At 39.9% G+C, this 12,249-nt stretch overlaps 1 protein-coding gene across 1 annotated transcript in view; it reads left to right on the top strand.

The window, feature by feature from the left end:
• ARHGEF12 (Rho guanine nucleotide exchange factor (GEF) 12) overlaps nt 1–11,761 on the top strand; it is a 43,799-nt gene extending 32,038 nt beyond the window's left edge. Inside the window, exons 29-40 of the mRNA XM_010286762.1 lie at nt 597–697; nt 966–1,043; nt 2,552–2,627; nt 3,039–3,206; nt 3,717–3,804; nt 4,715–4,804; nt 4,956–5,032; nt 5,410–5,637; nt 7,507–7,992; nt 9,650–9,963; nt 10,710–10,782; nt 11,389–11,761. Coding sequence (XP_010285064.1) covers nt 597–697; nt 966–1,043; nt 2,552–2,627; nt 3,039–3,206; nt 3,717–3,804; nt 4,715–4,804; nt 4,956–5,032; nt 5,410–5,637; nt 7,507–7,992; nt 9,650–9,963; nt 10,710–10,782; nt 11,389–11,399 — 1,790 coding nt within the window. The 3' untranslated portion in view covers nt 11,400–11,761. The remainder of the gene's footprint in view (nt 1–596; nt 698–965; nt 1,044–2,551; nt 2,628–3,038; nt 3,207–3,716; nt 3,805–4,714; nt 4,805–4,955; nt 5,033–5,409; nt 5,638–7,506; nt 7,993–9,649; nt 9,964–10,709; nt 10,783–11,388) is intronic.
• The last annotated feature ends 488 nt before the right edge of the window (nt 11,762–12,249 follow it).

Here is a 12,249-nt window from a genome sequence, read left to right as displayed (position 1 = left end):
CAGGAAGGCAGCCGGAGTGACTCTTTTCCTAGGCTGTTAAAATAAACATAGGCTATCTGGATGGAAAAAGTTACATAGTAACAATTAAAAAAATATTTTGGGTTAGGTTTCTTTTTCTGTTCCCCTCGCTTCCAAAATAAATAAATAAAAAGGGTTGTGGGAAATGCAGAAGTCAGTTGCCGAATCCTGGGACTTTGGCTCGCGGGCTGTGCGTGATCTGAAATATCTGCCCTGAGACTCTCTTTGTACCACAGCGGAGTCTTACTCAAATTTTTAGAATTTCTTAGAATACTTCTCCGATTGATGTTTGTGGAGTGAATAGTTGTCACGAGCCCCTCAAAAAAGGGAGAGTAACAAGTGCTGTGCTGTATACAGTGATCACCAGAGGCCAGTGTCTTGTGCAGGGCCGAATGAATTCTGTCCTGTCACAAATGTACTTTTGTCATTTCATCTTTGGAGTGCAGTGCTTTTGTTGATAGGCTATTCTGACATTTTAAGCTCTCTTTCTTAAATTCGAGGTCAGCAAACTGCAGTGGATTTCTTACTTTTTCAACCTTTATTGGAAAGCATTATTATACTTCCTTTTTCTCTTGCAGAACTGCCTGAGGAGAAAGAGAAAGTGAAGAAAGCAGCAGATCATTGTCGTCAGGTCCTTAACCATGTGAACCAGGCTGTCAAAGAGTCTGAGAATAAGCAGGTAGGAGGTGAACGGAGTGAGCATCAAGGATTGGGGAGAATAGAGTTGAAGCTGTTGAAACAACAAGCTGTTTAAGACGCCTAGAGTCTCTGTACTTCATATAGTGACTTTATATTGTGCTTCAAGATGTTTTGCTGTGCGAGTATTTCTGTTTAAGAGGAGGAATTCCAGGCATTTGGGAATGTGTGGAAATATTAATGACTGCCTGCACTCTGATGCTAGTGAGTTTTGCTAATCAAAGTGACCATCTTCATTGCGTTTTCTGCAGCATTTGGAAGATTATCAGCGTCGTCTCGACCTGTCCTACTTGAAGCAGTCTGAGGATCCCATGATGGATGAGTTCAGGGTGAGTGACAGCATTGAAGCAATCTCTATGTAAGTTGTGATTGCAACCCTGTTGTTCAGTTTGTGGCTCTTTCTACTACAATCTTCTGATGTATAATCAAATGGTCTTTGGAGATAAATATTGCTGTACAAAAATTAAAACAATCTCAGAAATTTGAGTTTTGCTACCTTTCTGAAGATCTCTGTGGATGCAACAATTTGGTTCTGCACATAGTAGAGTTGATGAAGCTTGGAAGCTTTGTGAAACAAGTTTTAATGGTCTGCAGGGTAGTCCACTGTATCACATGAGATCTGATGGACAGTAAGTCTTATGGATATATATCTCCCGTGATCACATGTCTTAGTTGTGCGGTTGGAACTGGGGAGGCCTCAGAGTCGTGAGGTGTAGCAATGCAGTTGGCTTTAAAAGAAGAGCTTGTGCACAGGATAATTTGTATAGGAGATCCACAGGTATAGCCAAATAAAGTCTTAAGTACTGTGTTCATGGCCCCTATAAATTCTTGCAGTTACACTAGTGAAGCTGGTTACTTGCTAACTGCTGCTGTTAAATAGAATGGGCAACACCACATCCTTGGAGCAGGGCTAACTATGAAATTTTCATGTTTCCAGTGAATAATGCACACCAATAGGCACTTGCAACTTGAAACACTTTTTTTTTTTTCCTCACATGTTCCAAATAGGTAGCTTCTGCACAAGGACTCAAGCGCCTTTGTTCCTTCATCTTTTCCTCATGATTTGGTACTTGATCGCCAGTTCTTGATTTTTACCACTGTCCATGCCTGTGTCTTGTATAGACTCTCTGTTATCTTTCCCAAAGTCAGTGTGTATCCAAAAAATTTTTATATAAAGACTTTTCTATAAAACTGTGTCATGTATCCTTCCACAAATGCACTTGCAAGCATATAGTTAGGAAATGAAGAACTTGCTGGCAGTTATGAAATCTTGCTGTCATTGATTGTAGACTCTGAGACTTGGAAGGAATGACTTGTGAAAATTGTCACTTCTACTTGCCTGCGGATCTAAATGTCACAAGCACTGAAATGACTGAAGAATCCATTGACATTATGAAGTCCATCAGATCATTCAAATGATTTGTGTATCATTTGTATGCACACTTGACTTGCAAATCAAGTGCTGGAGCATTAACCAGTTGTAATACTAGAACTGTAAACTTTATATGGGATATAGGAAAAACTCCTCCTAGAAATCAGATGACATTTTAATGCCTTGTAGTTTGACTTAGTAGGAAAATTCTCTACCCTGTGACCCCCAGCATCTGCAAAAGAGCAGTGAAAGAGAAAGAGTGATAACAAACATCTCTCACAAGGTTCTGGTTTTATAAGCATAACTTACTCCTGCTCCACGTTTCTTTTGCCTGATTGGGTTTAGCTGCTCATTTCCAAACTGGAGCGCCTATCCTAGCCTTCCCTCTGACATTTTCATGCTTTACCATTACTTGCTTCCACAGAAATTTCACAGTGTTTCTTTTTTTCCTTCCCCTGGTGACAGAACTTGGATCTAACAAAGAGAAAAATGCTTCATGAAGGACCTCTAACTTGGAAGGTTAATCGTGACAAAACTATTGGTGAGTCCTGTTCCGTCAACTGACTTAGTTGGATTTGTGTGTGTTTGCTGAGGAGGAGAGAAAGGGAAAGCATTTCTGCAGTTTCCAGTTACGATTCTTACTGCCACCTATGATAATGCCTGTGTGTTTCTCAGAGCTGATTAAATTATTCTTGTCAATTCTGAAATGTGCTGGAGTATCATTAAGGCCATGCAGGGACACAGCAGTCAGTCATGAAATGATCCAATTCCATCTGTAGCTTTCTGCTGTAGTTTTGATGAGGAAGATTTGCAAGCTTTGCCTAGAATGGCATAGCACTGATTACTGCCTCTGCATGAGTAATCAAAAATGCAGCCTTTTTTCTTTCTGCAGGGGTGTGATATAAAACTATGAATCCTTAACTCATTCTGAATTCTTTTGCACTCTGTGTAGACCTCTACACTTTGCTTCTGGAGGACATTCTGGTGCTGTTGCAGAAACAAGATGATAAACTGGTACTGAAGTGTCACAGTAAAATCTTGGCATCAACAGCTGATAGTAAACACACCTTCAGTCCTATCATCAAGTTGAACACCGTTCTGGTTCGTCAGGTGGCAACAGGTCAGTGTAACCAATTGAGATAGCAAAGGCGGAAGCCAAAAAACATGGTTAGATCAGTTGAGAATAGATGTTTTGTCTAGAATTCCAGAGTCGAACTTGGAAAAATGCGTAGGCTTAATTCTTGGTTGTCCAACATCTTGCTTTGTGTGTATGAGCTGTTTAACTTCTTTGCATCAGTAATAGGCATAGCTTGAGTTTTAAGTAGACTTAAATTAAAGTACTCTGATTGTATTAGATGAAAGGTACTCTAGAAATTTTTGGGAGAGGAAAGAGGAAAAAATGAACTTGTTTCAAAATGGTTTGGGTGGTAATGGCTCTTTTCTTTCAGGACTAACAGACAAATTTCCTGCATAGGGAAAAATCGATGTTTGTATATTATAGTGTTGGAGGGTTATCTTGTGAAATTTTCTTTCATTGCTTGTGGTTGGGGTTTTGCCCAGTTTTAGGAATTTTTCAGAAAGCTATGTGGGACAAGGCATCTAGTTAAATTTTTCCTTTCCTTTACTTCAGATAACAAAGCTTTCTTCGTCATCTCCATGTCAGAAAATGGCGCTCATATTTATGAACTGGTGGCGCAGACTGTTTCAGAAAAGAATGTGTAAGTAATTGGTTCAGCTCCATCTGCTGCTTGAATCGTCATATTTGAAATATCTTTTACATCTGCTTGACTGTAGTAACTGTGCAGGTGTCCATGAACTACCTGAGTTCCTTCTCTAAGCTTAGCTGAAAACATAGGTATGTTGGTCTATGTAGGAAGTATCCAAGGATCATCTCTCCCAACTTATGAAAAGCAGGGGGAGGGTGTATACACATGTGATAGTGAGTGTGTGCATGTGTTAAAAAAAACAACCTCATACATACACTCAATGATTCTGTTGTTGTTGCTTGCTGTCTGGCTCACTCCAACCCCTTTTCTGACCTCAAAAGTGCTTTACTTTACACTTGCAATTCTGGTCTTACGTGACTGCCACATAACTAACTGAAAATAATCCTGCATCTTCATACAGAACCAGTTAGCCTTGCAGACATTGATACTAGCATGATAAGAACCCCTATGCATGAATTTGATTCCCTAGCGAAACGCTTTTTCTTCTTTGGTAGAAATGCTTTTCTTCTGAAGTAGAAGCAGGGTATAGACTTACTTGTATGATACATAGCAACTGTTCTAGTGTGTCATGTATGAAACTCTTCAATAGTATGTGAAATGTTATTTAATGCTTTTGTATATATTTTTATATAAAAAAATTGCCTCACCTGATAGCTTCTGCTAAGGTCCTGTCATTCATTTCCTTCTGCTGAAGAATATCCTGGTGAGATGAGCATTATGCTGTGGTGCTTCACTAGTGGCTGCAAGATATTGCATTGAATGTAACAGAATTAAAAAAAAAAGATCTTTCTCTTGATAAAAAAAGCAGGAATAATATTGGCTGGATTTAAGACGTGTTAAACAGAGAAGTATTTATTGTGTTTCATGACTTTCATTTTTGTATTTCATGTTTCTACTGCAGATGGCAGGACCTTATAGCTCAGATGGCAGGGACTGTAAAAATGGGGAGTGCTAGAAGAGTGATTCCATTACCACAGTCAGGACCTGGCGAGTAAGTAAGGTAGCTGGAGGAGGAAAAGCTGTTTTTTCTTTTTCCAGCACCCCTTTTTCTGCTTAAAGATTGCCAGCCAAAGCACTGATTCTTATGCAGCAATTCAGATACATGTGACTAAAAGAATGTGTTCGTTCTTTCCTCCCTGCAGAGAAGAACGTGAAGAAGAGGAGCAGCAGAAGCTCAAAGAGCAGCATGACATTCCTGCCAGTAGTCTACAAAGTCCAGGTAAAACAGTGGTACTGTTTTAATAAACGGTATCAGTAAATTTGCTACATGGAGTGCAAATGTGCCAAGTTGTATTCCTTGTGGTTTGAGGATCTTTTGGTAGCTTTGACATTTTTCTGGAAAGGAATGATTTCTCATGTAGAGAAGTGATACTGAAACTCTTGGAAACGTACCTCTTACTATTTCTGTCTGTTTTATAAATTGCTGGGAAAGATGCTTTTTCCCCCCCTGGAAAGAATTGGCCTTTTACCAAGCCCATGCTCCAGAAATGTATTTTTAATGTTTTCAGAGATTTCTATGTGAAGCAGAATTTTCTGCAGTTTACCATCATATTTGTCATGATTGTTTAACCTGAATGTATGTTTTCTGTTTACTAGATAAAGATTTGGGCCTCGAATCTCCTCTAATACTGAATGCTCAGTCATCTTTGCCTATCATGTCTGAAAAGTCCAAGGTAGAAAGTCTTCTTGTGTCAGAAAGGCAGTTTGATAAAGTGCAGCAGGCAGACCTGACACTTAAAGATTCTTCTGCATGCTATGAACATACAACCACCAGTTTACCTTCGGTATCAGAAGGGCAGTGGGCATTGGATGCGTTAAGGAACCGTAAGTATCTGGGCAGTGTCTGGTGGGATGTGATTTAGAGATGGAAACTGTTAGGTCAACTATCTAAATCAATGAGCTAAAATAAAACCTAAAGCGCATGTCTATTAAATATCAATTCTCTCTATACTGTAGATCACAGCATAGCAAACTAAAGTGGATCTGACAGTAAGGAATTCTAAGTTCTGAATTTTGGTCCTTTCTTTGGCTTTAGGTATCTCATTGTTTTTCTGTGGTTTTCCCATGTATAAAATGACGGTGGTAATGAATTGTTACTTCCTGTCCACGAAGTGCTTTGATGACAAAATTATATTGCACAACTTCTTGCCGTGCTGTATGGTGCCATTACTAGTCAGCAGTTTTTTTAAAAGACAATGCAGTTAGCCTGTTAGGATTTATTTTCATAGCACTGGAGCAGAATAGGAGAGGTTGCATGAGTTGCAGAATATGATTTTGCTTTTTTTTTTTCCTGTAAAATCCTGCAAACGAGATTGGATATATATGTACACTTGACAAAGTCTAGGTTCAGATTTTCTGAGGACTTGGGAGATGGTTGGATATAATTAGATCAACGTTTGTGTGTGTGTTAAAAAGAAATTGTCCTGATGGACAGATTATTCTGTAAAATGGTTTATAGAAGATTTTTAATCACTTCCTCTGCTCTCCAGTATACCTCCTTTTGGAGGAAGAATGCAGGGCTATGCAGCCTACTTGATAAGATCTAGCAATGCAATTCCTAAATACAACTTCCTAAAACTTGAATGAATTCATTAATCCATATAGCTCTCTCTGGCAACTCTGAAATGGACATTCAAATGGTCCCTCAGTTGCACGTGCAGGGAATAGTCCATATTGCTTCTCTATGGGTCATTTGCTTTTACCAAAATGGAGAGCATTCATATCCTTGGCCAGAATTCCCTCTTCCATCTCTCTACAACTAATGGCAGTTTCTGCAATCTAATAGTTTAACTTGGATCTTTTGATCCATTTATGCTTCTCCTTACAGGATTCAAAGTACTTTTCTAATTCTGAATGCTGTACAAATATTCTTGGTACTTATTTTTAGGGATCAGTGATAAGAAAATCTTAGTCTGCAGGATATGTAAAGATAGTATTAGTGACCTAGCATCTCATGACTAGGTTAGAGCAGCCCTCTAACAGCAGCAGTGGGTCACTCACATTTTGACAAGAGCCTGCCTGCCGCTTAGATGAGTGACTGTTTGTTGTATGAAATCATAGCTTATCTTGGGTATTACATGAGCATTGTATAATGAGCATGAACAGCGTTCTTGTGCTCTTTACAGTATCATATTTTTGTTTTGAACAATGTGTCCTTATTATGAAGTGTTTGGTTGGGATAATTTGAGAACTAAAGGAATGTGGCTTGAAGTTCAAACAGGCATAAATTTGCATGAAATTTTAGGGAAAATGTGTGTTTTGATTTTTTTTTTTTTTTTTTTAACCTGTCATTTCAAAGTTGAGTGGAATATTCTCAGTATGTTTGTTTCTTGGGTGGGAATCCCCTATCACGGCCATAGGTTTTTTTAGTTCATTTGGGGGCATGGGTAAAACTGAGCACTCACCTGCACTCCAGCTCACTTGCTGGATAATTTCAGTAAATTATTTCTCTGTTTTTCCCTGAGCAAGATGGAATTTGTACCGACATGTTTGCTCTCACTTGTAAGGTAGAATGTGGAGGAAGCCTTCAGACTTTATATATTTATTTTTATCCCTGTTTTCCTACCAAGAGCAATGACAGGGCTGGCTGCTATCAGATACACCTTTTTAAAAGGGTGGCCTTTATGTCTAGTTTAATCACTGTGATGGAGGTTATGGTCTGTGAAGCCTTATGAACATTCTCTCTACTTCCAGTGGGCTTGCTGAAACAATTGTTGGTACAGCAGCTTGGCTTTTCTGAGAAGGGGACCCTTGAAGACCGGCAGCGCTTTCCCAGGTTTAGGACAGTTTCTCAAGAAGCCCAAACGGAGGGTGGAAGTGAGTCTGGACTACAGCACTCTGATAATGACAAATTTCACCAGCCTGGAACAGACAGAATGCTTCCAAGAACCGGAACTAATGAGTCCACAGCTAGTTATGGCCTCCGGACTTCAGCTGAATCGCCAGCTTCAGGGGATGCCATGCAGCTGATAGTGAGAGACCCCAGATCAAGTAGTAACTTAGCAATAGACCACATGAGTATGAATCTGGAGATCTCAACCACAGAGCTGGAAGGGGTGGGTGCTGATGAAAGTGGGGAGCATTTTTTTGATGCTCGAGAAGCTCACAGTGATGAAAACCCATCTGAAAGTGAACTAATGGAAAGGAAGGAGGAAGAGGATGTGCAAATACGGATCTCAGGTGAGCCTATTTCATTCACTTATTGCACGATAGTCTTGTCCAGATTCAGTATTAGAGACTTGAGTTTTAAATAGATACTAAAGAAAATCACAGTATGTTTTCTTCTCTTGCTTACATGGTATAGGACATTTGAAGATAACTATCAGTCCTTGACAGTCATTTTAGCCCTGAAAAGGGCTGTGCAAACATGTACCTAATGAATTCTCTAGGTGATGAAAGGAGAAGCTGAAATAGTGTGGGGTTAATACATTGTAATTACACGCTGACAGACTGTAATTACAGAGGCACTGGCACAATGCAAGCTCTTGATTCTGGTCGCCACTGGACCGCTTTATCTTTCAGATGACTGTTGGGACCTGTAGAGAAAATGTTTCCCTGAAGGCAAAGCATTTCCTTAGTCTGTACACATAGCCCCCATGACTCTTGCTATTTTGTAGATCCTGTGTTGGCTTCTCCTGATGAAACTTCAGAAAAGAGACTTAAAATTTAGCTTTGCACTGTTAATTGTCTCCTGTGACCTTACCCCAGTCTGAAGCTCTTCAAAGCTTATTATTTTTGTTACTTGTATTCTTATTGCTACATATTTGGCAGTTACCTGAGCAGCGTCTCAAAGTATATCTATTCTAGTCTTCAAGAAGGTTGTAGAGCTGTTAACTCAACAGAAAACTAGCTCTAAGCAGCTGTGAGCACTTCCATGGGACTTTGCGCCCTTTCTGTTTGGAAAGTCCTGTGATTTAGATCAGCCGACATGGTGACACTGCACTAAATTTAGCATACAAGTTGAGGTTTGTCTCATGTGCATGTTGTAGTAAAGTAGCTACTAGTAGGTAGATTCTATATGACTATTAGTCTCATCCGTGAATATGCTTTTATTTTAAAATTTGATTCTATCAGTGTGACTAAGCCAATTTGTGACTGTCTGAATGCTGCCTTCCACATACATATTGAAAATCATTTTTCTTTCCCTGAATTACTGAGACATTTTAAATTATTAAAACTGCGCCAACAACTTGAAGCATCTAATTTATTTGTCACCTCTTACACTGTTTACTTTAACTGTGCAGGGATATCACCATGACCTGTTTTTAGTCAGTCCTGACTCCACATGCTAGCTTTGCTGTAATACTGTAGAGAAATTATTTAATATAATCCTATTGCTAGGTGTAGGCTGTGAAAGCATTTCTATCTATAATTGCTTTATCTTTTAACATATCAACAGCAATCCAAATTTTAAACCTAACCCCTCTAAAAGCATCCTCAGTACCATAGCCAGTTAGCAGAGGTTAGAAATCTAGCAGTCTGGTATGTCAGGTACCATTGGTAAGTGCAGGATTTTCAGACATTGTAATAGAAACACGGATTTCAGAAAAACAGGAGGGTAGGTGATTGGCTCATCTAATCATGTAATTCTCAAACAGCAGTCCAAAAACCAGCCATGATCTCTGAAGCCCAATTCAGAACCAAACTAGTCTGGTCTGATACAATCACTATTCTATGTAGTGTTCATAAATGCTTTTTTTTACCCATTCTAAAATGTCTCAGGAGATGGGCCTCTCACCACTTATCTTTCTTAAAGTCTGATTAAACTGTCTACAGTTCAGTGGTTCTTGGTGATTATTGAGCTGGAGGTGTTAGTAAAAAGCTTTTCTCTTAACAGGAAATTATTTGATCCTTGATGGATATGGAACAGTGCAGGAGAGCTCCACAGATGAGGAGGTATCATCTCTAGTTCTCCAGTGCACTGCAGGTGGCCGCACCTCTTTGGACTCTGCACAGCAGCAGCCATTTTCCCCACGGGACACCCAGTCGGATGGAGGAAGCTCCCCGTTTGCTGAGGAGATGATGGCCTCACGGTGGGGGGGAGTGGAAGAGTCCTGCTCATTGGTAGCAAGCCCTCACTTCTCTATAGAGTCGCGTGTGCAGATGATGCAGTATATTCAGAAGATAGAGGATGACCTTGAAAAGTTAAAGGTATACTATGTTTCTATTTGCAATATCAGGGTTTTCATATTCCTTTGGTTTTGTTTTAGAAGAGAGATTGAAAGTGATTTTGAGAGGGAAGAAAGGCAGCCATGCTTTTTTTTGGTATTTGGTTTTTATCTCTGGAAGCTTTTTGAAGCAGAAACTTGGTGCTGTTTTGCTTGCATTAAGCTGTGGGTTATGAGAAGCAAATAGTTCCACCAGCGCTAGTGGGTATATCTAGTGCTTTGATTCTTTGGAGAGATGTCTGCAACAGTGGGGTTTTGAAGGGGCCACTGGCCTAAGGAATATGAATTCTTGACATAAGACTTAAAATCTGTTGCATACTGCTGCTAATGTCAAATGAAGATGCTAAGTTGCAGTAGATCAATAACGAGGTTTTTAGCCCCACTATATTCAAAATTATTTTTTGTATGTGGTGGGAATTCTCTATACGTAACAGCCATTGCTGTAGGAAGATTATAGCATCTTGATGTATGAGACATACTAAAATGAAATTAACTGAATTTAGAATTTAACCAAAATCTGAAAAAAGTGGAATGTTGCAAATGGAAGGCCTGATAAAGATGCTGATAAAGGAGTTCAGATCCATTGTGTGTCACTGTAGCAACATGGGTGATTCCAGTCCACTCACATGCAGTGAAACTTCTCTTTACCCATTTGAAGCTGCCTTTGTTCACTTGGCAAATAGAGAAAGAACCACTTGAGTTTTGGGGTGTTTTTGTTTTGATTTTTAGGAGGTTGAGGAAGACTACACCATTCTCCGACGCCAAGGGCTGGCTGGATCAGCCTCCATGGGAGAGCACTCAGGTATGCAACCAGACTGTCTGTAATTGGTAGCACATACCATGTTGGCTCCAGACATTAAACAAAGATTACAAATTCAATTATTAATGTTTCTCACGCACACAAAAAAGGTTTCACCTACTTCAGTAGCTCTCACAGGGCTGAGACCATGCTGATTCCCAGAAAGGTCAGTTGAATCCACTGAGACTCACATGTGCAGAGGAGCTTGTTCCTTCCTCTGAAAAGGTTGTTTGCAAGCTGTCTCTCCCCTACCTGCCAAAGACCTACATCTCAGGATGTACAACTTCTCTTTCAGAGAAGGGTAGATTGACGTAATGTCCCAGAGGAAGATTTCTGGACGTGTAAAATGATTACAATCTTCTTTCTTTGGGGTGTCTCTGCTGTGTAAAGTGCTTGCCATGGGTCCCTTTAAATTGGCCTTAGGCATCCTAGAGATGTAATATCTGAAATTAGTAGCAAAGGTCTTAAGTTTAAATGGGTGTGATGTGTCTCACATAACGTGCTTTCTCTGCTAGTATAGTGTTCAGGAATGTTAGGCATTCATCTCTCCTTGCATCCCCTGTCTCTCACCACCCGTTTTTTTTTCTTTTTTTTCCCCTCTTCCTTCAGACAAAAGCTAGTCATGTTTTCAGGAATGGCTGAAGACTGGATGAAGAGTATCAGGACACAGCACCCGCAGTCGTCTTTGTGGACTCTCAGAGAAGAGGGTTTGGACCATCCAAACATGAACCATACTCTAGCAAAGTGGGCATGGGGTGCTTTTCCTGTGGGGCATCTGCACTATTTTGTCAGTGAGGGAGTCTATGCTATTCTACTCCTCTCCTTGCTACCAGAAATTCATTTTTCAGAACAGAAAAACCAAACCAAATGTACAGAGCTTTGGGTGTAGGATATAAAAATGTATTTAGACATTTAAAAAAAAAAAATCAATGTATTTATTTGACTTCATTCCGTGTATCAAAAGCACATTTTAATTTTTTAATCTGCCTTTTTTGTTCTATTTTAATTGGGTAGTGACAGTTCTAGCGCTCTGCGTATAGTACACCCTCCCTGCCACTGCTCCTGCAAAAGTCAGGTCTGAGGGGAGAGGGTGTGCCTATGTGCAAGTGTATCTTTGCTTCACTGGACTGGACTCTGCACTCCCTGCTGGCAATCAAACTGCCATGCAAAGAGCTACTTATGAAGGTGTTAGGATGACTTGTGGCTGGAACTATCTGTATTCAACAGTTGCATGGGAGCTGCTCATGTCATCACATGTGTAACAAGAATTTTCCATGCACTAAATAGCCAGGCACTTGAGGCGGGCAAATTTTCTTTTTCCCCTCTCCCATTAGGGGGTCTCCTTTATTAACATGCAAGATTAGACTGGGAGAGGAGAGAGATAGGTTTAATTTTTTCTTGACTTTGTTGGCTTTGATCTTTGTCTCCTTTGTAAAGTGATAAAAATACTTGGACCTGCAGCACTTTTGT

This window comes from Phaethon lepturus, unplaced genomic scaffold, assembly GCF_000687285.1.
Source record: "Phaethon lepturus isolate BGI_N335 unplaced genomic scaffold, ASM68728v1 scaffold9165, whole genome shotgun sequence".
Lineage (NCBI taxonomy): Eukaryota > Metazoa > Chordata > Aves > Phaethontiformes > Phaethontidae > Phaethon > Phaethon lepturus.
This window is presented reverse-complemented; position numbering and strand designations above follow the sequence as displayed.